At 35.5% G+C, this 24,353-nt stretch overlaps 1 protein-coding gene across 1 annotated transcript in view; it reads right to left on the bottom strand.

Annotated features, from left to right (window-relative positions):
- Positions 1–24,353, bottom strand: part of CNTN5 (contactin 5) — a 1,371,764-nt gene that overhangs the window by 515,274 nt on the left and 832,137 nt on the right. The window contains exon 4 of the mRNA XM_082339878.1: positions 15,308–15,529. Within this exon, the coding sequence (XP_082196004.1) occupies positions 15,308–15,529 (222 nt within the window). The remainder of the gene's footprint in view (positions 1–15,307; positions 15,530–24,353) is intronic.

Below are 24,353 nucleotides of genomic sequence, written 5' to 3'. Positions count from 1 at the left end.
GGAAATCAAAAAATACCTAGAAACAAATGACAATGAACACATGATGACCCATAACCTATGGAATGCAGCAAAAGCAGTTCTAAGAGGGAAATTTATAGCAATACAATCCTACCTCAAGAAACAAGAAAAATCTCAAATAAACAACCTAACCTTACACCTAAAGCAATTAGAGAAAAAAGAACAAAAAAACCCTAGAGTCAGCAGACAGAAAGAAATCATAAAGATCAGATCAGAAATAATTGAAAAAGGAATGAAGGAAATGATAGCAAAGGTCAATAAAACTAAAATTGGTTATTTGAGAAGATAAACAAAATTGATAAACCATTAGCCAGACTCATCAAGAAAAAAAGGGAGAAGACTCAAATCAATAGAATTAGAAATGAAAAAGGAGAAGTAACAACTGACACTGCAGAAATACAAAGGATCATGAGAGATTACTACAAGCAACTATATGCCAATAAAATGGACAACCTGGAAGAAATGGACAAATTCTTAGAAAAGCACAATCTTCTGAGACAGAATGAGGAAAAAAGAGAAAATATAAACAGACCAATCACAAGCACTGAAATTGAAACTGTGATTAAAAATCATCCAACAAACAAAAGCCCAGGACCAGATGGCTTCACAGGTGAATTCTAGCAAACATTTAGAGAAGAACTAGCACCTATCCTTCTCAAACTCTTCCAAAATATAGCAGAGGGAGGAACACTCCCAAACTCATTCTACAAGGCCACCATTACCTTGATACCAAAACCAGACAAAGATGTCATAAAAAAAGAAAACTACAGACCAATATCACTGATGAACATAGATGCAAAAGTCCTCAACAAAATACTAGCAAACAGAATCCAACAGCACATTAAAAGGATCACATACCATGATCAAGTGGGGTTTATCCCAGGAACTGAAGGATTCTTCAATAGATGCAGATCAATCAATGTAATACACCATATTAACAAACTGAAGTATAAAAACCATATGATCATCTCAATAGATGCAGAAAAAGCTTTTGACAAAATTCAACACCCATTTATGATAAAAACTCTCCAGAAGTAGGCATAGAGGGAACTTACCTCAACATTATAAAGGCCATATATGACAAACCCACAGCCAACATTGTTCTCAATGGTGAAAAACTGAAAGCATTTCCTCTAAAATCAGGAACAAGACAAGGATGCTCACTCTCACCACTATTATTTAACATAGCTTTGGACGTTTTAAACACAGCAATCAGAGTAGAAAAAATTGATTTGCAAATGTTGAACCATACTTGTGTTCCTGGGATAAATCTGACTTGATCATGGTGTATGATCCTTTTTAGATATTATCATATTCAGTTTGCTAATATTTTGTTGAGTATTTTTGTATGTATATTCATCAAACATATTGGTCTATAATTTTATTTTTTTGTAGTGTTATTATCTGGTCTTGGTATCAGGGTTGTTGTAACCTCATATGATGAATTTTGGAGTGTTCCATCCTCTTCAGCTTTGGGAATAGTTTGAGAAGGACAGGTATTAGTTCCGCTTTATGTGTCCTATAGAATTCCCCTGTGAAACCATCCAGTCCTTGACGGGCTTTGTTTGCTGGGAGTTTTTTAATTACAAATTCAATTTCAATACTAGTGATCAGTCTGTTAAAATAGTCTGATTTTCTTGATTCCGTCTTGGCAGTTTGTATCTTTCTAAAAATTTGTTCATTTCTTCTAGGTTGTCCAATTTGTGGGCATATAACTGTTCATAGCATTCTCTTATGTTTTTTTTTTTTTTGTATCTCTGTGATATCATTTGTCATTTCTAGTCTTTCATTTCTATTTTGTTTATTTGGGCCAGAGATCTCTTCAACTGCTTTTATTTTATAAAATTTATTTTTATTTTTCCTGTTCTATTTGGGTGATTTTCATTATTCTATCTTCCAGATAACTTATTTGTTATTCTGTATCACCTAGTCTGCTATTCATTCCTTCTAAGGTGTTTTGTATTCCATATACTGAATTATTTATTTTTGATTGGGTCTTTTTTATACTTTCTAGTTCCTTGTTAAAATGTTCAGTGGTTAGATCAATTATTTTTCCTAATTCAGTTAACATTTTTATTTCCAATACTTTGAATTCTTTAACTGGTAAATTATTTCTGTTTATTTGTTTTTCAGGGGTATTTTCTTGTTCTTTCAATTGAGAATAGTTCCTCTACATTTTCATTTTACTTAATTTTCTCTGTCTCTATGAATTTAGGTGAAATAATTACCAATTACAGTCTTGAAGTGGTGTTCTTATGTGGGAACCTCCCTACGCAGACTGTGTATGCCTAATGCCTTTGGTAGGACGGCTGGATCTGAAGCGGACGCCAGTCACATCTTTCCTCAAGGTGTGCTGGTAGCTGTCACCTTGGTAAGGGGTGGGGTTGGAGATGGAGGAGCTAAAGCTGGCACTGGGTATGAGGCAGGACTTCCTCTCTGATCAGTGGCTATCACCACACTGTCAGGGGTAGGGTCTGATCCCAATTTACTGGCGCAGAAGCCCTGAGGATTGGGCTCTAAGTGGCTCTCTTCCCTTAGTGTGTATTTTTCTCTCTCCCCACACCAGGACCTTTGCCCCAGAAGAGGGGAGTGCTGAAGCAAGTGGGGCCCACGTGCAAACAGAGGTCCATGTGCTGCCTGTGTAGGCGAATGTGGCTCTGCTCAGATGCAACCTTGTGTGCAAGTTCCCTTTGTCTCTCACAGCCAATCGTTGCCCCCTGCCTCTGTTTCTCCCATCACCCTCTCACTGTTGTGGAGTCACTTCTCAGGGCTGGCAGAACCCACATGGACTCTCAGCACATGTTTGGAGATTAGCTGTGGTGGAGCAATCACTGTCAGAGATCTAGGCAGCTTTTGGGACACTGCCTGAGGAAGTGCCTACTATGGCTGTTGCCACCCTCCCTGGGCTCTGCCCTGAGACAAGATAGCTTCTGCATCCCATGGTAGAGTCCTTTCCCCAGTCAAGCTGCTCCAGATCCAGCACTGCACTGTGCCATGGAGTGAGTGGGGCCAGAGCATTTGCTTGACTTGGGCTGTGGCGTGCACCACGAGGTGGTCGGTCATGGGAAACCTGCAGCCACTAGAGCAGGACCCTCTCTGCTCTGCCTTGGGGGCTAGTTAGAGTGTGCACACGCCTCACAAGTGGAGTGCAGGCTTTTCCAGACATTCTCTCTGATCCAAAGGTCTTTCAACCAGCCAAGGGGGCTTGTCTCCTCTGCATGGGACTTCAGCACAGGGACACCCAGTCTGTGGCTTGATCCGCTCACTCCCCAGGGTGGGTGTATACCGGTGTAATCTCCCTTGTCCTCTGAGTCCCTTCCAGGGGCACAGGTCTTGACCCAATTGCTTTTCTTCCCTTCCTACCCAACTGCATCTGCATCTTTCTTATATCCTTGGTTGTATCTGAGTGTTGCTAGTTTCCAGTTCATTTTCAGTGGGTTCCACACGTAGATGTATTTTTTTGTGTATTTGTTGGGGGAGGTAAGCTCCACATATTCTTATTCCACCATCTTTATTTCCCTCCTCAAAACTTTCTTTTTTGGGAATATTTCTTCTTCATTTGTTTTATTTTCCTCATACCACTTAAACATATGTTGGCTTTTTTAAAAAAAATGTCTGCTCTATCATCTCTCTAACAAGTTTTATATTTTTATTATTTTCCTATTTGTTTGACTTCTAATTTGTTTGCTATGCTCCTATCTTTTCAGTTGCTTCTATATTACCAATAATGATTGTTTCAACTCGTTAATGGTTTTATTTGTCTCTCCTACTTGTTTCCTGAGCTCTAGTTGCCTTTATATTACCAATAATTAGGGTTTCAACTCTTTAATGGTTTTCTTTGTCTCTTCCATTTGTTTCCTGAGCTCTAAGGATTACTTCTTATCATTTTCTGTTATCTTGTCATATGTACTTTGATTTCATGTATGGGTTCTTTAAACTGTTCTTCCAATGTTATTGTCAGTCACATCCTCAGAGGAAGACAGTTGTTATATCCTGAGTACAATTTTTCAGATTATGGAGGGATCCACACAAGACAAACTGAAATCTCTGGCCTGGCCAACAACCAACAAGAGACTGCAGTCTACTAACAACCACGAGTGTGTTTTCAAGTGGAACTTCCTTCAGTCAGTCCTTCAAAGGTGAATGCAGCTACAATCAACAGCTTGACTGACATTTCATCTCATGAGAGAACTTAAGCCAGAACCACCCACCTAAACCACCCACAGATTCCAGACCCACAGTCTCTTTGAGAAAATGAAAGATTATTCTTTTAATTTGCTAAGTTTTGAGATAATTTTTACACAGGAATAGATAATTAAAAAACTATTTTTTATCTCCCTATGTTACTTATATGAAAAAGTGTTTAAGACAAAACATAACTATGAAATCTATGAAAGTCCCAGGAAAAGTAAAGTATAAAAATATCATTTACAAATAATCATACTTGGGAGAATGAAAATGCTTTATTTAAGTTTTATTGAGACTTAAACATTTAGAATTGGAAGGATAATCTTTCCATTCTAATAATCTCTAGGATATTAATCCAGTTTTAGCTTCATCACTTCTAGTAATGTATGAAGTCTTAACAAATTACTGTTTTATTGTTAGGATTCTCAAAAATAAAGTATGCCTTAAATAAGTAACATAAGTTTATGTCCTAGATGAAGACATCTTTTGATTCAATTCTGTTCTAAAATAAATACACTTTACTCAAGATTTTATCATAATTGAGTTGATTAGTACATCAATAATACCTTGCTTAATTTATGGAAATTGCCATTAAGATTAGAATATGAAGGCTGTTCCATGAATATCTTATGTTCCTCTGATAGAATATTATGTAGAATAAGAAATTAACCAAAATGATACTTTTTAACTTTAAACTTTAATTTATTGAAAAACAAATTTGTTTTAATATAACCAATAGACTGACCTGGAACGATTTGAATCATAATCAATTAATAAATGAAGAAGAGTATTTTAAGCGTATAATTATACTCAATGTCAAAATGATCATCTACAGTGAACTTTTATGTCATCATTAGCACACAATTATATTTGATAGGTTTTGTCTATTCATGTGTGACAGGAACTGGTTAGATGCTCAATAATCCCATTTATTCTTCCTAAGAACACTGGAATACTTTTTAACCTTTCTTATGATTGGACTGGGACTCCAGTGTGACTTGCTTCTGGACTGAAATAACATGAGTGAAATCCAGGACTCGTCACAAAAATCATGCATGGCCCTCCACCCTCTCTCTCTCTTCACCTGTAAATTAGCTGAAGGTAAAAAAGCAGTAAGTGCCAGTGAGATCCTAATAGATATCAAAATATTAAATGGTTCCCAAACTCTCCACATGGAGAACCATTCATTGAAGAACGAAGTGGAATGGGATGTGAATAGAAAAGAACATTTATTGTGTCAAATTGTTTATTATAGCATCCAGAATTACCTTGTCTTGATTAATATTACATTTAAAAGCAAAATAATTTTGAAGCTTTTAATGAAGATATAATTTGATTAGGAAGCAATGGTCACTGAAGTATATATCATTAGATTATAGAATCCTGCTTATATTCTCCTTTCCAAGTTCAGGCCTTTGGATTACTACTTAGTTAAGTATAGTCTTAGGCCATGGGCCTATGACAGGAGATATTCAACCATTCCACCTCATATCTAGCTATATCAGGTTATAGTGCTCCAGTTTTTATAACTGGTTTTCTACTTAATCCTTTAGTCCCAGTCCTTCTTCACATGCTCAAATTCTGAAAACGGGTTTTCATCCTGTGTCTCTATTTCTAAATCCTTTTTTGTTAACCTTTCTAGAAGGTCCAGTGTTATTATTTAGATATTTATATTATATGGATGTTATGCTTCTTGTTTTGCATTTTTACGTGGTTGACTTGCACTGTACAGTCATGTAATCAAGTCTGACTTCATTTTTGATCTTTGACTGTGGATGGCTTTCAAGCCCCACCAGTCACATTTTTTCCTTTTGCTTCACCTCAGGGAAAGATGATATGCATCCCTCCCTTGACTCAGGTAGGAAAGTTCATAACACGAAAACCCAAGCCCACATAAGAACTCTCACCCCAGCTCCACTCCCCAACCACAACAAAAACTAATGCAACCCATTCCTTGCTCAAGCCATTTTCATACCAGCCTATCCTGCTCTATCAGAAAGCTTCATGATGTGAAAAATAAACACTTTTTGGTATATGTATAGCATTATTAGTCTTTGCATTTGAACCAATTTTGTGTTATGGGATATTGATCTTGCCCTCTGTAGGAAAATCACATGGCAAGTTAAGGCTCAGTCACCTGGGTAGGTGACAGTATTCTTTAAGGGAAGCATATATCCTTCCCAAGGGGTTTGCATCCATGGAAGCAATATATCTTCAGACAGTTAACTAAAATGTGTAAGGTAGGCATGTGAGAAAGGTAACTCCTGAGTTTCTCTAGATAGCTTTCCTTAGGTTTATATCAGGAAAACAAAATATGCTGTGGGATCATCCGAATTATTTGGGCAAGATGGCATTACCTATGGGGGCAAGCCAAGGGCTAGGTTTGGAGGCACTTATGTAGAGTAACATAAATTGCAAATGTTTAAATTATACTTATAAATCATAAAATCATATATATGTTTTTTTTCTTTCTCCTTTTCCCTTCTGTTATTCCTGAGCCTTAGTAATAACTCCATCCTTTCTGGTCTCACCATGTCCAGAAAAACAATATAGAATTTAGGAAAAATTGCTACACATCCATCTTTAGGTTAGTAGTTCTCAAATTCTTTTAATAACAAGTATTTTATAATTTTCCTCTTATGATTCTTAAATTAATGGATATTCTAACCTACCTATATGCATTTTTTAATCTAATGAAGGGATAAAATAAAAAATAAGTAACATTATAAAATAGTATTTAATTCAATATGTAAATTCTCAAGAACAATTGTAATAGGAGACATAAAGAAGTAATCAAAGTTTGTTTTTGTTGACAAAACCCCCATGAATGTAGCAGCTACAAAGGCAAACTGATCTAAGTGTAGTATAGATTAATCAAATTTTATGAGTGTTATTGGTGTTAGGTGATGTGATTCTCTAAATGGTCAACAAATTCTGTTAAAGTTCTTAACAAAACTAAATATAATCTTGCTGTAATTTACACGTTTTTCATTGACATTTCCATTATGTACCAAAAATACCTTGCATATAATAAAGCACAGAGTTAGATTCTTGCCTCAGAAAGTTTTAAAGAGAATTTTCACTAATGTGAAAGTTTAGAAGGACATTTAAGTGTACTGTAATTATAGGTCATTTAGCACTCCTATTCTCCACTTTCTTTTTTTTATTATTTATTTTTTAATTTTTTTAATTTTTTTTAACAGGCAGTAAGTCTTTTTTTTTTTAATTTATTTATTTATGGCTGTGTTGGGTCTTCGTTTCTGTGTGAGGGCTTTCTCTAGTTCCGGCAAGTGGGGGGGCCACTCTTCATCGTGGTGCGCGGGCCTCTCACTATCGAGGCCTTTCTTGTTGCGGAGCACAGGCTCCAGAGGCGCAGGCTTAGTAATTGTGGCTCACGGGCCCAGCTGCTCTGCGTCATGTGGGATCTTCCCAGACCAGGGCTCGAACCCGTGTCCCCTGCATTGGCAGGCAGATTCTTAACCACTGTGCCACCAGGGAAGCCCTCCACTTTCTAAATTAAAGTAGCATCCTTGAATCAAAATTAAGACAATCAAAACTACTCCACAAAATTTAAAAACACCTCTAAAGTGGAGGTACAACCCCTTCTTAGAATCAGACCAGAGCAATAAACCAGAGCCTAAAGTTAGCACTGTATTGACAGTAGTCTTTCATCAGAGATGCCTAAATAGGAGGACGAAGTTCTACTGTGAAATGATGATCCTGGGGTCCATCTACCCTTCTTCCAGTGGAGCTTTTGAAGCACTGGTATGTCATTTTGTTTATGGAGACATTGGTTTCCCTTGTAGAGTCCTGTCTTAAGATCAAGCTGATATCTCATTTCCTCTAACCCTTTTTGAAATTTCTGTCACTTATTGAAAGGCTACCCAGATACTAACTTTCTTCCTGTAGGAGGGTTTTAAGTATCACCTTATCTGAGACTTCTACAGCCAGGTTCCCTAGGGAAGCCTTGCTTCTTGGTGTTGAAACACTGTTTTCAATTGTTTCCTGAATCATGACCAGACATTACCATGTCTACCTAGGTTCTAAACTTGCCTTTCTGACTTAAATCCTCTTTTAAACAATTATTTCTGTGTCCATTTTTCTCAAAGATTAGGCCTAATGCCAGACCCAATGCTCTCCACCTACTGGTTACCTCTAATTAATGGCCTCATCTAGCTTATTCATGTAATGTGAACTAAGCATATCGGTATTATGGTCTAGAGGAAATAACAACCCGTCATGTCCAATAAAATTAAACCAAATTCACTTTTAATGATCATTGATATATTTTATGTGATAATTTCCAGAAATTTTGAAATGTTTAATTAGAAATTGCATTTTATGATGACATCCACAGTTAAAATGTGAGTAAAACTTTTCACAGTTTGTGAGAATATAAGATGAATTCTTAAAGAAAATATCCAAACCTTTCTTTAAGTTGCCTTTTAACACTAAAATTATGTTTCTTTATGAAAATTAAACAAGTGTAAACTGTCATTATAAAACTTTCAAGGATTCCTAAGAATTGAAGAGCATGATTTATTAAAAAGCTTTGTGATGAATGTTTCATGGGTAGTAGTATGATGTTGTGCACATACTATACATTGACAGTCTAATAGATGTTTTCATCATTTTTAATGTGGCTATAAAAGAAAGGCCAGCTGATTCAGAGATGCTATCACTTATGAGAATAATCAAAATGTACTGACCCCATACAACATTCAGAAGATGTCAAACCACAAAGCCACCTTGTCAACAGATGGAAGACATTGTTTTTCCCTCCTTTTCATTTGTAATAAAAATAAACACAGTTTAGCTTAAAAATCTTCAGGCAAATATTCTGTCATGGTGTAGAAATTTAGCCTAAATTCAGATTTCAAATTCCTCAAGTACATGCCTCCTTAATTAAACAATATTTGTTAAGCTCCAACTAAGATTTCACTGCTCTAAGTGCTGAAAGAGAAAAAAGGTACGGAATATACAAGATGGTCTTTGCTCAAATGGAATATAGCTAAATTGGAGAGAAAAGCATACTAACAGAAGCTAATAACAATAGCTCTAAAAATTAAGAATACCATAAAACAAAAAATCAAAGTTTCAATGAATAGTCATGAAATGGTAAGTATTTTATTAAAAGATGGTTTTTAAACTGAGAGAAACTGGAGTCATCTAATTTATAGGAGTATATCATCCAACTGAAATGCCTTTTTCCCTGCCCAGAGGGAACTCTTATTCTCATAAAAGATCATTTAAATTTTTTATTTGGTCCTCCAAGACAATTTATCAGCAAAGGGTACTTTGAGGAAACAACAGAAAATTGTCAACACAGAGACCACTTTGAGTCATGAGGCCATTGCTCATGTTCCAAGTCTAATCTGGAAATAAGCCACATCAACAATGAAATTCAGCCAAAGGTATTGAGAATGTGAGGCAACAAATCTGGTAGGTTGCGGGACTCTTCCAGACATCAGAAGCCAGTGGTAGAAACTCCAAAGGCTGGGTAGACTCAGAGAGCTACATAAATTGCAGGTAGTACTTATCATTGAGGGAATTAAAGATATCCAAAATTATGTACTTAAACTTCACGAAAAATAACTTGCTTCAGCTACGTTCAAGAACCACATTGTTTTTCCACCTGAGGTAGCATTTGTAGTCTCTGAATCCCAAGAATGGGCTTCACCAGTAAAAACCTAAACTTTCTAGTAAGAATCACGCTTAATCCTGACTGTCTCTCTGCAAGGAAGATAAAATATCTTACCTAACCATCTCATCACATATGGAAGAATCAAATGCACCCTACACTTAGTTTACTCCCACTAAAACCACAATAACAAGAAGAGATTAAGTCAAAGACCAAGTTATTGGATGTTCATTTATAATGGGATGAACAGGTATAGTGTCAGCAGTGGTTAATAGTCCTTGTCTACATTGCAAAATCCAAAACTAGGACATGTTTTGCAGTTGTTTGAGGTGCTGACTCATAAGGGCTTTCAATTAACCTATATTACCATGAGAATTTCCAATTTAAACTTTAGTCAATTTTTAAAATCAATTAAATGACATTGCTTGCATTCAAACAACTACTGTAGAGTAACTATTAACAACTAAATTTTTTAAAACTAGATAATACCTCTTGGTATAGGGAACATTTCACTGGCAAAATTTGAAGTGATCATAGTCATTATCCAAAATAACAATATCAGGTTGAAAGAAAAATGACAATCAGATGACTTCTCTGATTGCTCAGCTCCAATGAACAGCATTCTCTCTTTCAGGTACTCTCCGTTTCTCTTCTCCCTTTCTTGAGTCTAGCTCAAAAATTTTTATTTATTTCCCTGGCTCTACTTCCTCACCTCAACCAAATTTCAGTGACTCACTGTTGTACTTTTCTGGTAGCCACCTTGTTTGCCTTCTCTTGCTCTGACTTGCTCCTGCTGTTGGAAATCAGCTACCATGTTTTGTGCTACCCTATAAAGAGGACCCCGAGAATGACCTCTGGCCAAAGCCAATGAGTAGTTGAGACACTCAGTCCAACCACCCTCAGCAACTGAGTCCTGTGAACAATTATGTGAGGTAAGTGAGCTTACAAGTAGATCTGTACCTATTTGAGCCTTGAGATAAAACAGGAGTCTCACCTTGTGAAAGACACAGAACCAGAGGACAAGTTAAACCACATCTGTCTTCCTGACCCACAAAGATTGTGAGATAATAAGCATAACTTTTGTTCATTTTGTTGATGTCCTCACCATACCTCTGTATTTGCTACAGAGCATTCTTCTCACAATATTGTGATTTTAAGGTTTTCTTTATAAGTTTCATCTATTTTATTTTTCTGTGTTATCTTGTGATTATCTCAACAGGTTGGTACTCTTTTTAGGCATCTAGTCCCTATAATCAGTCAAGATTTGTTTACTCAGGCCCAAATTAAGTATTTTCCTTTGGAACAGAAGTCAGATGAAAGCCAGAGTCTTTTGTAACCTAATGTTGGAAGTCATATAGTTATATTCCATTACTTTTGTCAGAATCTATTCTCCAGAAGCAGGTTACTAGCTTCAGCCCACAGTGGAAGAAAAGGGATCACACTGTAAATACCAGCAGGTGGGAATCACTGTGACCTGTTTTATAGTCTACCTACTACAGGTGTCATCATATTATTTTCATATTTTATATTTTAAGAAAAAAAATATCACACTGTTGAGGTCATCTGTCTTCCCTATCCTGGTACCACTTACCTGCTCTCCTTTTCCCTTTGTCCTCAGAGGTAAACGCTATAGCCACTTGTTGTCTCAAGTTCATATGTTAAAAATTGTATTATATATAGTTATCCATGAATATTATATTTTATTTTTATTTTTTTACATAAATGACATCATATGTAATATTCTGTAAATTTCCTTGTTCACTAACTATTATATTTTGAAGTATATCCATTTTGTTTCATAAAGATATGGTCTATTCTCTTTAACAGTCTTAATTTTTCAATGAACGAAAAACACAGTTTATGTATCCATTCCCCTTCTGATGGACATGTGAGTTGTTTTCAATTTTTTGCTATTAAACTTACATTGCAGTGAGGTACTTTTATATTTCCTTGTGCATGTGTGGGAGAGTTTCTCCAGGTTTTACATACAGAAGTAGAATTGCTTTCCCAAACTGATCTGCAAACAACACTTTTATGTTTCTCAGAAAAATCTTAACTCTATCTGGGGTAGTTTTGGGCTTCACTCTGATCAGAAGTGGGATAACTTTCTATTCAGGCTCTGTTGGTTTTCTCATTTTTCACAAGAGCATGTCAACTCCAGCTTTACTCTCTATTAAGGCTAAAGGGAATTACCTGACAAAAGCCGTATGTCAGGCTCTTGTCAGAGAGAACAAACTCAAAGTCACATATAGCCAAGATCTATCAAATGCTCAGATGGGAAAACAATACTTATGGAAGATTACTTGGAAAATACTCAGACTATCCATTCTGCCTGATACTCTAAATATGGATTAAACTAGACCAGCAAAGGACTTAAATTATATCAAACTGGTCCCTAGCCTAGAGCCTCGCCACTCAAAGTATGGTTCATGGACCAGCAGCGTAAGCATCACCTGGAAGCTTTTTATAAATGCAGATTATACGGCCCTCCCCTCCTGATCTGTTGAAAGGGGATGTATTTTAACAAGACTCTCAAGAGATTGTATGCATATTAAAGATTAAAGAAGAGCACAGTTTTAGATAATTACTTCTAATTTTGTTGTTGATGATTGGGTTTCATCTGCCTTTATCGAAGCAGATGAAACTCATTGTTATGTACACAATAACAATAATGTTCAGGTCATTGACCATTACATCAAATATTAAACTGTTAATGAGAACCCTCCAGAAAAATTTGTCTAATCTAGCGTCAGAAATAGCTGCATTTCTACCGAGTAACTGATTCATTTTAATCCTTAAAAGAGTGGGAAATGTGTAACTGATCAGAGTTTCTTTTTCTTTAACTAATTATCACAAATGGGACTAACCGATGCCAGGCATACAGACACTTTGAATTAGTCTCAAACTTGGCTCCATTTTATGTCTCAATATTTGCTGTTTTCATCATTTTTGTATGTTTTAATTCACATTTTTTAGCTGTATTCTATGTATCATTGTGAACCACATTAACTTATATTTGGAACAAGAGAACAAAGGAGTAGAACACGAGGTGATACCAAATTATACCAAATACAATAGTATCCCATAGTTCCAATCACTCAGTCAATACATTCTCTCTTGGTGTCATCCTATAAAATAATGAATGAGGCCTAAAGAGGACAAATCCCAACACATCTCTGCCTGATGAGTATGACATTAGAGTTAATGTAATGGATTTTTTAAAAAGAATTTATTTTTCAGAGCGATTTACAACAAAATGAGAAGGCAGAGATTTCTCATCTACCTCCCTTCCCCCCACATGCATACCTTCTCCCATTATCAACATCACTCACCAGAATGATTCATCACTCACAGAATGAACATCACTCACATTTTTACCAAAGATGAACCTACATTAACACATCATAATCACCAATAGTCATAGTTTATGCTAGGGTTCACTCTTGGTGTTGTACATTCTATAGATTTGGACAAATGTATAAGAATATATCCATATATATATATATCCATCATTATGATATCATTCAGAGTATTTTCACTGCCCTAAAAATCTTCTGTACTCTGCTTATCCATCTCTCCTATATGATAAGAGTATGTTTAGTTTTATAAGAAACTGCCAAACTGTCTTCCAAAGAGGCTGTATTATTTTCTATTCCCATCAGCAAGATATGAGAGTTCCTGTTGCTCCACATCCTCAGCATAATTTGGTGTTTTCAGTGTTCTGGATTTGGACACTTCTAATAAGTGTGTAGTGGTATCTCATTGTTGTTTTAATTTTCATTTCTGTGATGACATAAGATGTGGTGTATCTTTTCATATAATTATTTGTCATCTGCATCTTCTTTGATGACATGTCTGTTAAGGTTTTGGGGCCATTTTAAACTCATGTTGTTGAAGTTCTTACGTTGATTTTTAAAAGTACTTTGTATATTTTGAATAACTGTCATTTATCAGATGTGCCTTTTTGCAAATATTTTCATCGAGGCTGTGGCTTGTCTCCTAATTCTCTTGATTTTTTTTCACAGAATATATTATGGAAATTTAAAAACTTATAAGTACTTTGAAAAACAAAACATTTTAAGGAACAAACACCATGCTTAAATAAAATTAAATGCCAGCACTATGAGATGATGCTCCACATGGCAACAATTTGCATAATCATGAGGCATGAGTTTGCCTGGGTTTGGTACCACAACCTAATTTGAAATTTCTAGGATTTTTCCAAGTAGTTTAGTTCTTACAAAATGTTTCTCTAAATGTTTAGTCTTTTATCAATCATAATTGAAATATATCCCAAATTGTACTTAAAATCAGTAGATATATGAATGAAATTGGTTAGTTATTAGAAGAGTGACCTTGTCAAAGATACTTATCTGCCCCTTGAGTTTCTGTTTCCAAAGAAGACAGTAATAATATCCACTTCAAATGTTTGTTGACAGTATTATTGATATAAGCTATGCAAAAGAGACTGGCACAGAGCCTGGTAATAATCAAGCACTAGTGCTTCTCTCTGTTAATTAGCCTTGTACTGTTTTGTTGATATATCCAAAAATGACAAAGTTAGAGAACATTTAGAAAATGTTGTTCAAACCATAATGTTAATAGCTGCATAGTCATCCTTAATTTAACTGATTTCTTAGTGTTGGACATTTGAATTATTTCTTATTTTCTACTCATAAATGCTGCTAAGTATATACTTATATCTCTGTGTACATTGTTTATTATTTCCTTATGCAAAACACATTTCTAGAAATAAAATATGAGATTGAAGGATATGACTATTTTGAGGATCTTGATTTTCATTGTCAAATTGTCCTTCAGAAATTTAATATTTTTGCTTTCAGTATATGAATTTATTTAGTCTTAATCCTAAATCAGAATTGGAAGCAATTATAATTAAACACATTTAAAAAATTTTGAAATAGGTGTGGAACATAAGACTAACTTATGACCAAGATGGCCTTAACATTTTCCTCAGCTTCACTTAACTTTTGACAGGTTTCCTCCTGACTCTGGTCCCCTAACCTCCATTTTCTTACAGCATTTACTTTAGAAGAACTACAATTATAAATTCCTTCTTTGCTTCTGTGAAATGTAAATCTTTACTCAGTCTCCTACCAGTTGTAAAACCCAAGAATGTCTTTCTCAAGGACCTTTTTTTTTTTTTTGAAATGTAATCATCAAAAAAGAGAGGGTCCCTATTTCCCAGACTCTATAAGATGGTAAGAGGCTAACTTCAATAGGCACCAATTAGTAAACACAGATGGCCTTATTACACTGGACCAACTCCTCCTTAATGTCCTCCATCTTTCCAGATCTTAAAAACTCACTTTCTGTTTCACAGTTGAGTTTAACCTCTCTCCTCTATTGTAATAGGCTTAACTCCTACTGCAATAGTCTTGAATAAAGTCTTTTTTCCCTGCTTAACTCCAACAGGTGCAATTTTCTTTTGACACTTACCATCTTGTTTGAAGGCATCTGAGGAATGATAAAGATTGATGGGGGAATAATAATGTTGAGCTGCCCCTCGCCAGCTCGGTGAAGAAACACTCAGTGTTCCTAATGGAGGACTGCTGTATCGTGGTCTAGTTTTTGAACCATAGAGGGATGAAGATGAACTCTTCTTAATTCTTAGCAAAGTAGCATATGAAGTAGGGAGACCAGGAAGAGTTCCAGAATATTCTGTAAAAAAAAAAAAAGTAATAATAAAAAGTGAATTCTGAGGAAACTAGTTTTTTTACTGAAATTTTGTCTTCTGAAGACATTGTTGAAAATCTCCCTTGGAGATGCAACAAAATGCAAACTACAGTGGGAATGGAAAAAAATAAAATATTAAAAATATATTTTAAAACATTTTCTGAAAACTTTACTAGTTATAAAGTTGGTGTTTTGCAAGAAAGAAAGAAAGAGAGAAAAAAGACATGAAGGAGGAATGAAAAGAAAGGAAAAGAGGGACTTCCCTCGTGGCACAATGGTTAGGATCCGCCTGCCAATGCAGGGGACACGGGTTTGAGCCCTGGTCCGGGAAGATCCCACATGCTGCAGAGCAACTAAGCCCATGTGCCACAACTACTGAGCCTGCACTCTAGAGCCTGCGAGCCACAACTACTGAGCCCACGTGCCACAACTTCTGGAGGCTGCACACCTAGAGCCCGTGCTCGCAACAAGAGAAGCCACCGCAATGAGAAGTTCATGCACCACAACGAAGAGTAGCCCCTGCTCGCCGCAAGTAGAGAAAGCCCACACGCAGCAATGAAAACCCAATGCAGCCAAAAATAAATTAATTAATTAATTTTAAAAAAAGAAAAGGAAAGGAAAGGAGGAAAGAAAAGAGAAAAAGGAAGGAAGGAAAGGAGGAATGAAGGAAAGAAGGAAGAAAGGAAGGGAGGGAAGAAGGACGCAATCCATCCAAATTTCATTTCTTTTATTTTCTTTGTCAGGAATATTTGGTCTTAATATTAAAATATCCATTCACACACATTAAATCAGTTCTTTATTATTTAAAAATGAGAAAAAGAGGAAAACAGCATTATCAATTACATTCTACAAATATAAATTGGATCTTCATCACCTAAAATTTATCATATAGTAGGAAATGTGTCTAATGAAGCATATATATTTGCACTAGACTGTAAGTTATGCCTCATGTTCTTGAAAAGCAGTCAAATTCATTATGGAATGTAAAAAAAAATAGATGGAATTTGTTTTGTAGAGTTTGTTATATATAATCTATATAAAAATATTATTAAGTAGGAATACTATTATGAAATCCCTACCTTTAATGATTATTGAGAAATGTATTGCCCATATTTTACTTTAATTTCCAAGATTTTTCATTAGAAAAGATATGCATAGTGCCTGAAGTAGATTGTACTGACTCTCCTTTATGACCACAGGGAAGTCAGTTTGGTGTATATATCAAACGATTAAAAACACAAACTAATTATGATGAATTCTAAAAAACAATTAAGAATTGGATTTTTTCTATATCTAATATCAGCTGTATTCGACAATTCGTTGATTTTGGAAATACTTTTAGGAGTCAGACATTTTTGGTCAGAGTATTTGACATTTCAACTTAATGGATGTTAATTTAATTTTGGATAAAAAATAATTTATATTTGTGAGTAAGCTTTCTCACAATTAAGATTATTTAGAATCATTATCCTGTCTCATAGAGATATTTTGGAATGCATGAAGCATTTCTGTGATTTGAAAATAACCCTTTAGGTGTTAAGCATCAAACTAAATTTAACATTTTCTGTTCTGTGAAATTGTAAATATGATTTCTCTGAAACTCAAAAAGGTATATTTTTAGATGCACTCCACCTTTAAAATGAGCATGATATGTGTAGTCCAATCCCATCAGGAGCTGTTAAGAGATTCATGTCCTTTAGTCTTTGTGTTCAACCACAAGTCTGGTAAAGGTGGATCAATTTTAACTGAAAATAGCTAAGCTCTCCTGGGCAAACTATATGAGAACAGATTATGGGTAGACATAAAATCTCTTTTAAAACCTGAAATTAAATGCAAGTTTTGGCACCTAGAGGTGTAAGGTAATGAAAAGAGAATGAGTTTCCTTTAAGGTAGTTTGTAGTTGTAGTCTCTGAACCTACTCATTTCTCTGTGCAGTCTGTTGCTTTTGTTTTAGCTGCCTACCTTGCTCATATAAGAAAGAAAAAAAGAACTGTCCCATGCTAGTGTTTAAAATTAAAATGGAGTATGAGAATGTGGCTTATAGTTCTTAAAGCTAGATAAGGATAATCAATGGAAAGCTAGAAGGGCCATAATGAGGTTCAAAAAAGCCAGGATCATGCTTGTAAAACATATATATATATATATATAAATAAAATGCATACTGTCCAAGTGGTACAATAATTGGCTTATGACACTCCATGTAATTAGAGATGAACCAAATTAGGATTTGGTTGTTGTATTTCACAACAGGATTTCATTTGTTATGTAATCAGTTGCATCTGTTGCAATAGAAATTACTTTTTCATCAATTAAAGTGACTCCAAAGCTGCTACTAGAAATCTAACAATTTATTCATTCATTCATGTATTCAAAAAGTGTGTAATGAGAACTCAGTAGGGGATAAGTGCGAGGGATACAAGGATGAACAAATATAGTTGTCTCTTCATATCTGCAGATTCTGCATCCACAGATTCAACCAACCACAAATCAAAAATATTCAGGGAAAAAATTTTCCAGGAAGTTCCAAAAAGCAAAACTTGAATTTGCTGCACACCAACAACTATTTATATAATATTTACATTGTACTAGGTATTATAAATAATCTAGAGATGATTTAAAGTATTCAGGAGGATGTGTGTGGGTTATATGTAAATACTAAGCCATTTTATACAAGGGCCTTGAGCATCCTCGGATCTTGGTATCCAGAGGAGTCTTGGAACCATTGCCCCATGGATTCTGAGGGAAAATTGTGTTGCATCAGCCTTCAAGGAGCTTATGATCTAGTGGAGAAGAAAGGTAACTATGTGTGTAACTTTAGTGTGAGAGAAAAGTAAATTCAGGAACCTATGGACTCTCATCCACAGCTGAAGAATCCTCTCATTCAGCCTAGGGACATCAGAAAATGATTTTCAGTTTGAAATACTATCCAAACTGAGCCCTGAAAGCCTGTTAGTGATTAGCTCAGCAAAACTCTGTGTAGGAAAAGAAAGATATTCTATACAAAGAGGAGATAGTATATGAAGAAGAACTGGAAAGGAAAGGCAGCATGTCATACTTGGTAGATTAAAATAGTCTGGAACCCAGGGTCAGAGGCATACAGGTGAGAGAAGAGGTAAGGCTGGATAAGTAAGCAAGGGACCAGTGATGAAATGCCTGGTATGTCAGGAGAAAATGGAAAGAAAACAATATGCATTTTAGAAGGATCACTCTGGCTGAAGTGCCATTTGGATTAAGACAAAAGGAAAAAAGACTACCCAAGAGCCTAAAACTGTAATAAAAGCAAAGATTAGTCAGAACTGAGAAGGTGATCATCTGTATGGAAAAGAAATCAATAAAATTACTGACAGATTGAATTGCAGGCAAGGAAGGGAAAGTAAGAAACTGAGGATGGTCTGTGCTACAAGAAGATGGATAAAAATGCAGGAAAAGGCACGTGCTTGAGATGAAAGCTCAATAATTTAATTTTGGGCAGGTAGAGAGCTAGAGGTGCTTCTAGCGCATTTATGTTGATTATAAAATTCTGTAAACATAAAGGCTCATGAGAGATTATTAAATGGTAACCAAATAGGTGGTTATAAAAACTATGAGAATTGATACATTTGCCAATGAAATAGGTAAAATGAGAACTAGAGTGTTTAAAATGGTAACCTGAGGAGCACCAGCATTTCAAACAAAAGCGGAGGTAGTGGAACCTGGAAAGGAAAGAGGAAAAGCAGAAAAGTGGAATGTCATTGAAGGGAAGGGAAGGGAAGAGAGTCTTTCAAAGCAAATGGGAGAGCAGTAGACAGTGTTAAAGATCAGTGTGGAGATGCTGCCCTGCAAAGAGGGGATGCCCAGCAGTATCAAGGCTGTCCTACTGCTCCACATACAATGCACAGTTGTACGTGAAAGTGGAGTCAGAGTCAGGAGCTGAAGAGGAATTTCCAGGCTCTGGAGAGAGTCTCAAACCCCTAAGCTGTCACTTCCATTGCATTAGACGTAAAGACCCTGGACTTAGCCGGTAGCCTCCATTAGTCTCCTGGTCTGAGAGCAACTGATTATTAATTCAGTGAGGTCTCCCTCTCTCAAGGGCAGTTTTAGTTCTTCTACCTGATGCCCTTCTAGCTGCCCAGGCTTTTTTTCTGACATCTCTGATTTTCCCACTCTGCGATCCAAGTTCTGGGGATCCTCAGCTCTGGAAAATAGATATATTAGCATAAATAAATGGGAAATGGTGTTTCAATTACAGGACTTTTATATTTACATCTTATCTTCTGTCCTCAAGCTCCACATCTTGTTGGATCTCCTGATGATGGTGCTTTCTGTTTCACTGAGAAATTAGAAGAAATCAGAAGAAAGTGTCCTTCACATGCTCCCACCACCTGTATGTACACTCATATACCCTGCCTTGCATTCACTGATATGCTATGGATAAATAGTCTGTGCACCTATTAAAGGCCAGTTGTGTGCATTGAATCTCATTCCATCCTATCTTGACTCCTGAAGGGCATCGATCTAGAAATTCCCCTCTGTCTCTCCTTCAGCATCAATCATCATCTCCCTGTTAGATCGTTCCCATAACTGTACAGAAATTCCTCTAACCTTAAAAAGGCCACCTTGACCTACCATTTCTTCCACTTATTTTCCTTTACATCAAGACTTCTTGAGGAGAGCTAAGGATGGTCACTGTGTTCAATTCATCTCCTCCCCTTCTCCCTTGAGCCTATTCCAAGCAGCCTTGCCTGTACCACTCCACAGTAAAGACTCTCTTCCAAGTTAATAGTGACCAGGTCACTGCTAAATGTAAGGATCAATTATCACTCTACTAGGCCTATCAGCTGTGTGCAACATGGCTAACCATTCCTTTTTTCTTTAAATATTTTCTTCATGTGATTCCGGGATACTACAATCTCATGTTTTTATTCCTATTTCCTTGGATACTCCTTATTTCCTTGCCTAGTTCTTCTTTGTCTCTTCAACTTCTAAATGTTGGTGTACTATAAAAAAAAAAAATCTTCTCCATTTACACTAGCTCTTAAATGCTCTTGTTCATGAACATCAACTCCTTCCCAGATGAATTCCATGTTTACTCTAGTCTCAGTTACTTGGACCCAGCTCCAAGTCTTTGATATTCCGATATTTCCTACTCTTAACTCCTTCTTCTAAGTAATGTCTCTTTGCTCACTCTCCTTTAGTGGTTCTGCCTCAGCTCCTAAAAATTTCCTGACCTCTGTCCTAAAAGACATCTCTCAAAATAGATCATTTGGTAAATATGACTCAGGGTTCAGAATCTGTTTTTAGTCATCACTTCAAGAATTGTTATTTAAGAAATAGGAGAGTAGGTTGGGTCTAAATTCTGAGCCCAGGATTTCAAAGAAGCTTAGTGAAATATAAATACTAAGTGACAATCCAGTGGCCTCTGGACTGAATTCCTTCCACACATAACTCCTTGCTTGCTTTCAGCAAGCTCAAACATCATTTTCTCCCAAATTCACTCTTTTCTCACTCAGCATTCATTGACTTTTTCAACATTTCTTCATTGAATTTCTACTAAGCGTTGGGAAGTGGGGATACAGTTGCAAGTAAATCACATGCAGTTCCTGACTTCATGGAATTTACAATCTGGGAGTATTGGTAGAAGATTACACTTGAGTAAAGTATTAATAGAGGAACATTAAATAAACAAACAAAATTATTCTTAAAATATATAAAACTAAGAACTATGATACATATAATGAAGAAAAAGGAAAACAAAGAAAGCAGAGTGCCCTGGGAAGAAGCTTGCCAACAACATTTAGTTTTCTTTGCTGATATCATGACTGAGTTACTGGGAACAAAATCTCTTCTCTTGGCTGTGGTGTGTACATCTTCCTCCTACACCTTGGCCACTCGTTTTATTGAATGAGAATTTTGGATCTGTCAGTAAACCTATCTGCAGTATAGGCTCCAAAGTTAGATGGCCTCATTGAATCTGGACTCTACCTCAAAGCAGCTCTGTGGCTTTGGGCAAGACATGAATGGCTCTGTGCCCCAATTTCCTTGTCTTTAGAATGGGGGATAACAATAGTACTTCCCTCATAGGTTGTTGTAGAGATTAAATAAAGCAATACACATAAAGCCCTTAGAACTTTAGAGCTTTACCTGGTTCACAGTAAGAACTCAATATATGATAAATATATTATCTGCACTTTTTAACATATGAGATATATATATATATATAATCTGCACTTTAGTTAACACCCTGTACTACTTTCTGGTGGACATAAATTTTTTCCAGTTTTATTGAGATATAATTAACATGCAGCACTGTATAATTTTAAGGTGTACAACATAATGTTTTCACTTAATACACCATGAGATGATCCCCACAATGGGTTTAGTGGGCACCCATCATCTCATATAGATACAACATCATATAAATAGAAAAAAAATTTTTTCCTTGTGATGAAAACTCAGGATTTACTCCCTTAACAACTTTCATTTATAACATACAGCAGTGTTCATTATCTTTATAGTGTTGTACATTCCATCCCTAGTACTTATTTATCTTATAACCAGAAGTTTGTACTTTTTGATCACCTTCATCCAATTTCCCCTCCCCCAACCTACCACCTCTGGTAACCACAAATCTGATCTCCTTTTTTATCAGTTTGTTTCTTTGTTTGTTTGGTTGGTTTTGAAGTATAACTGACCTTCAATACTGTTAGTTCCTGGTAGATGAGATAGTGATTCAATATTTCTATATATTTCAAAATGATCACCATGATAAGTCTAGCTGTCATCTGTCACCATACAAAGATATTACATAACTATTGGCTATATTTCCCGCACAGTGCATTTCATACCTGTGACTCATTTATTTTTTAATTGAAAGTTTATGCTTCTTAATCTTCCTTACCTATTTCTCTCCTCCCCCTATCTCCCTCCCCTCTGGCAACCACCTATTTTTCCTCTGTACCTATGACTCTGTTTCTTTTTGGTTATGCTTGATCATTTTTTCATTTATTTTTTAGATTCTGCATATAAGTGAAATCACACAGTGTCTGTCTTTCTCTTTCTGCCATATTTCACTTAGCATAATATCCTCTAGGTCCATCCATGTTGTCACAAATGGCAAAATTTCATTCTCTTTTAGGGCTGAGTAATATTCATATATATATATATATATATATATATATATATATATATATATATATATATATCACATCATATCTTCTCTATCCATTCATCTCTTGATGGGCACTTAAGTTGTTTCCATATCTTGGCTATTGTAAATAATGCTTCAGTAAGCAGAAGGGTGCATATATCTTTTCAATTTAGTGTTTCATAGTGGCTGCACCAATCTGCATTCCCATTTGTTGGATGTAATTGAATATTGGGCTTACTCCTTCCAGATTTGATTGGGTTACAAAATGAAAGTATAAATACCAAATTTTAATACTCACTTTACTCTGAGGAATTAAAAGCGTGAAAAATGAAAGAGGAATAGTGAGACTTCTATTACCCTGACAGATAAATTCCCACGAGTAAGTTCCTAAGAAAAAATTGTGGCCCCTGATGGAAAACATAGATCTACAGAAAACTCAAAGCCTATAAATTCTTGTGTTTATAGTGGATAAATCAATACTTATCTATCTTTTTTCCCTATTCCTGTCCCGGGTTTGGAAGGAAAAGTGACTCATAATTTCTTTCCGGAGAAATCTTCATCAGTTGCTCAAACTTTTAATGAATATCTATGCTGAAAGTGTCGGCAGAATCTAGTTATACATTAATCATTTTTTCTTCTATTTTTCCACTTCTCATAGATCAGACCTTAGGGAATGTGCATTACAGTTATTAAGTGGTCTAGAGATTTTGTGATAAAACTCAATTAACCTGGTGCTCTCACACCATGGGATTCCAGCTGGAGGTTGGGTATGAGTAAATATTAATACCTTCATTAAATATTTCCTAATAAAATGACCCTGAATATTATCTGACCCAGGACAACTGCACTTATATTATTTAATAAAATTGTAGTCTATTAAGTCAGAATGACATTGCCACCACTTCAGTCTTGGAACTACTAGCACCGTTTTTTCATTAATTAAAAGGTCAGTTTATAGGTGTAACATTGCTATTGAATGTAAATAATATTCAAAAATAATGGATTAGAATTAGCAGGACTAGAATTTTATGGCTATATTTATGAATAAATAAAGATGAAAACGTCAATATGATAAAGGATACATTTTAAAATATTTAATCTCTTACCATATATGAAATTTCCTGAATTTTCTGGTACCAACCATACTTCAGAATTCTATCTCTATTACTAAGTGTGAAAAACATATGTACCAGGAACTTAAAGCACTTAAAATCTTAATGATAAAACGAGACCATCACTATTGGATTCTGTATTTGAATGTTTTCTGTCCATTATCCATACAGTGCTGTTAATTTTTATAGCCAAACAAGGGTAAGCAAAAGCAAAAATTTATGAAATGACAGGTCTTTATATAGATTCATTTATTTCCTATAGTTCTAGTTTGATTTTAAATATTTATTTAAACTCTTATAAATATAAGTAAACTATAGCAGCAAGTGATATGTGATGCTCTGAAGAATATTAATGCTTAATCACTGGCTCATAAGTCAGAGGAGCAAAGAGTGCCACCATCTACTGATGACCCTGTGCACAGAAAGAGCAGAAGTCATACAATATCCATGCCCACAGTGTGACTTAATTTGGCATCAAAGTCAGCATAAAGAAATTTGATATCTGATCTTTCTCAAGGTAATTGCTAAGGCTGTCCTCTCTTTGAAAAGAATTAATGTTAATTGTACAACT

Source organism: Balaenoptera borealis (assembly GCF_965194805.1).
Source record: "Balaenoptera borealis genome assembly, chromosome: 11".
Lineage (NCBI taxonomy): Eukaryota > Metazoa > Chordata > Mammalia > Artiodactyla > Balaenopteridae > Balaenoptera > Balaenoptera borealis.
Note: the sequence above shows the minus strand (reverse complement) of the source record. Positions and strands in the feature narration are given on the sequence as shown.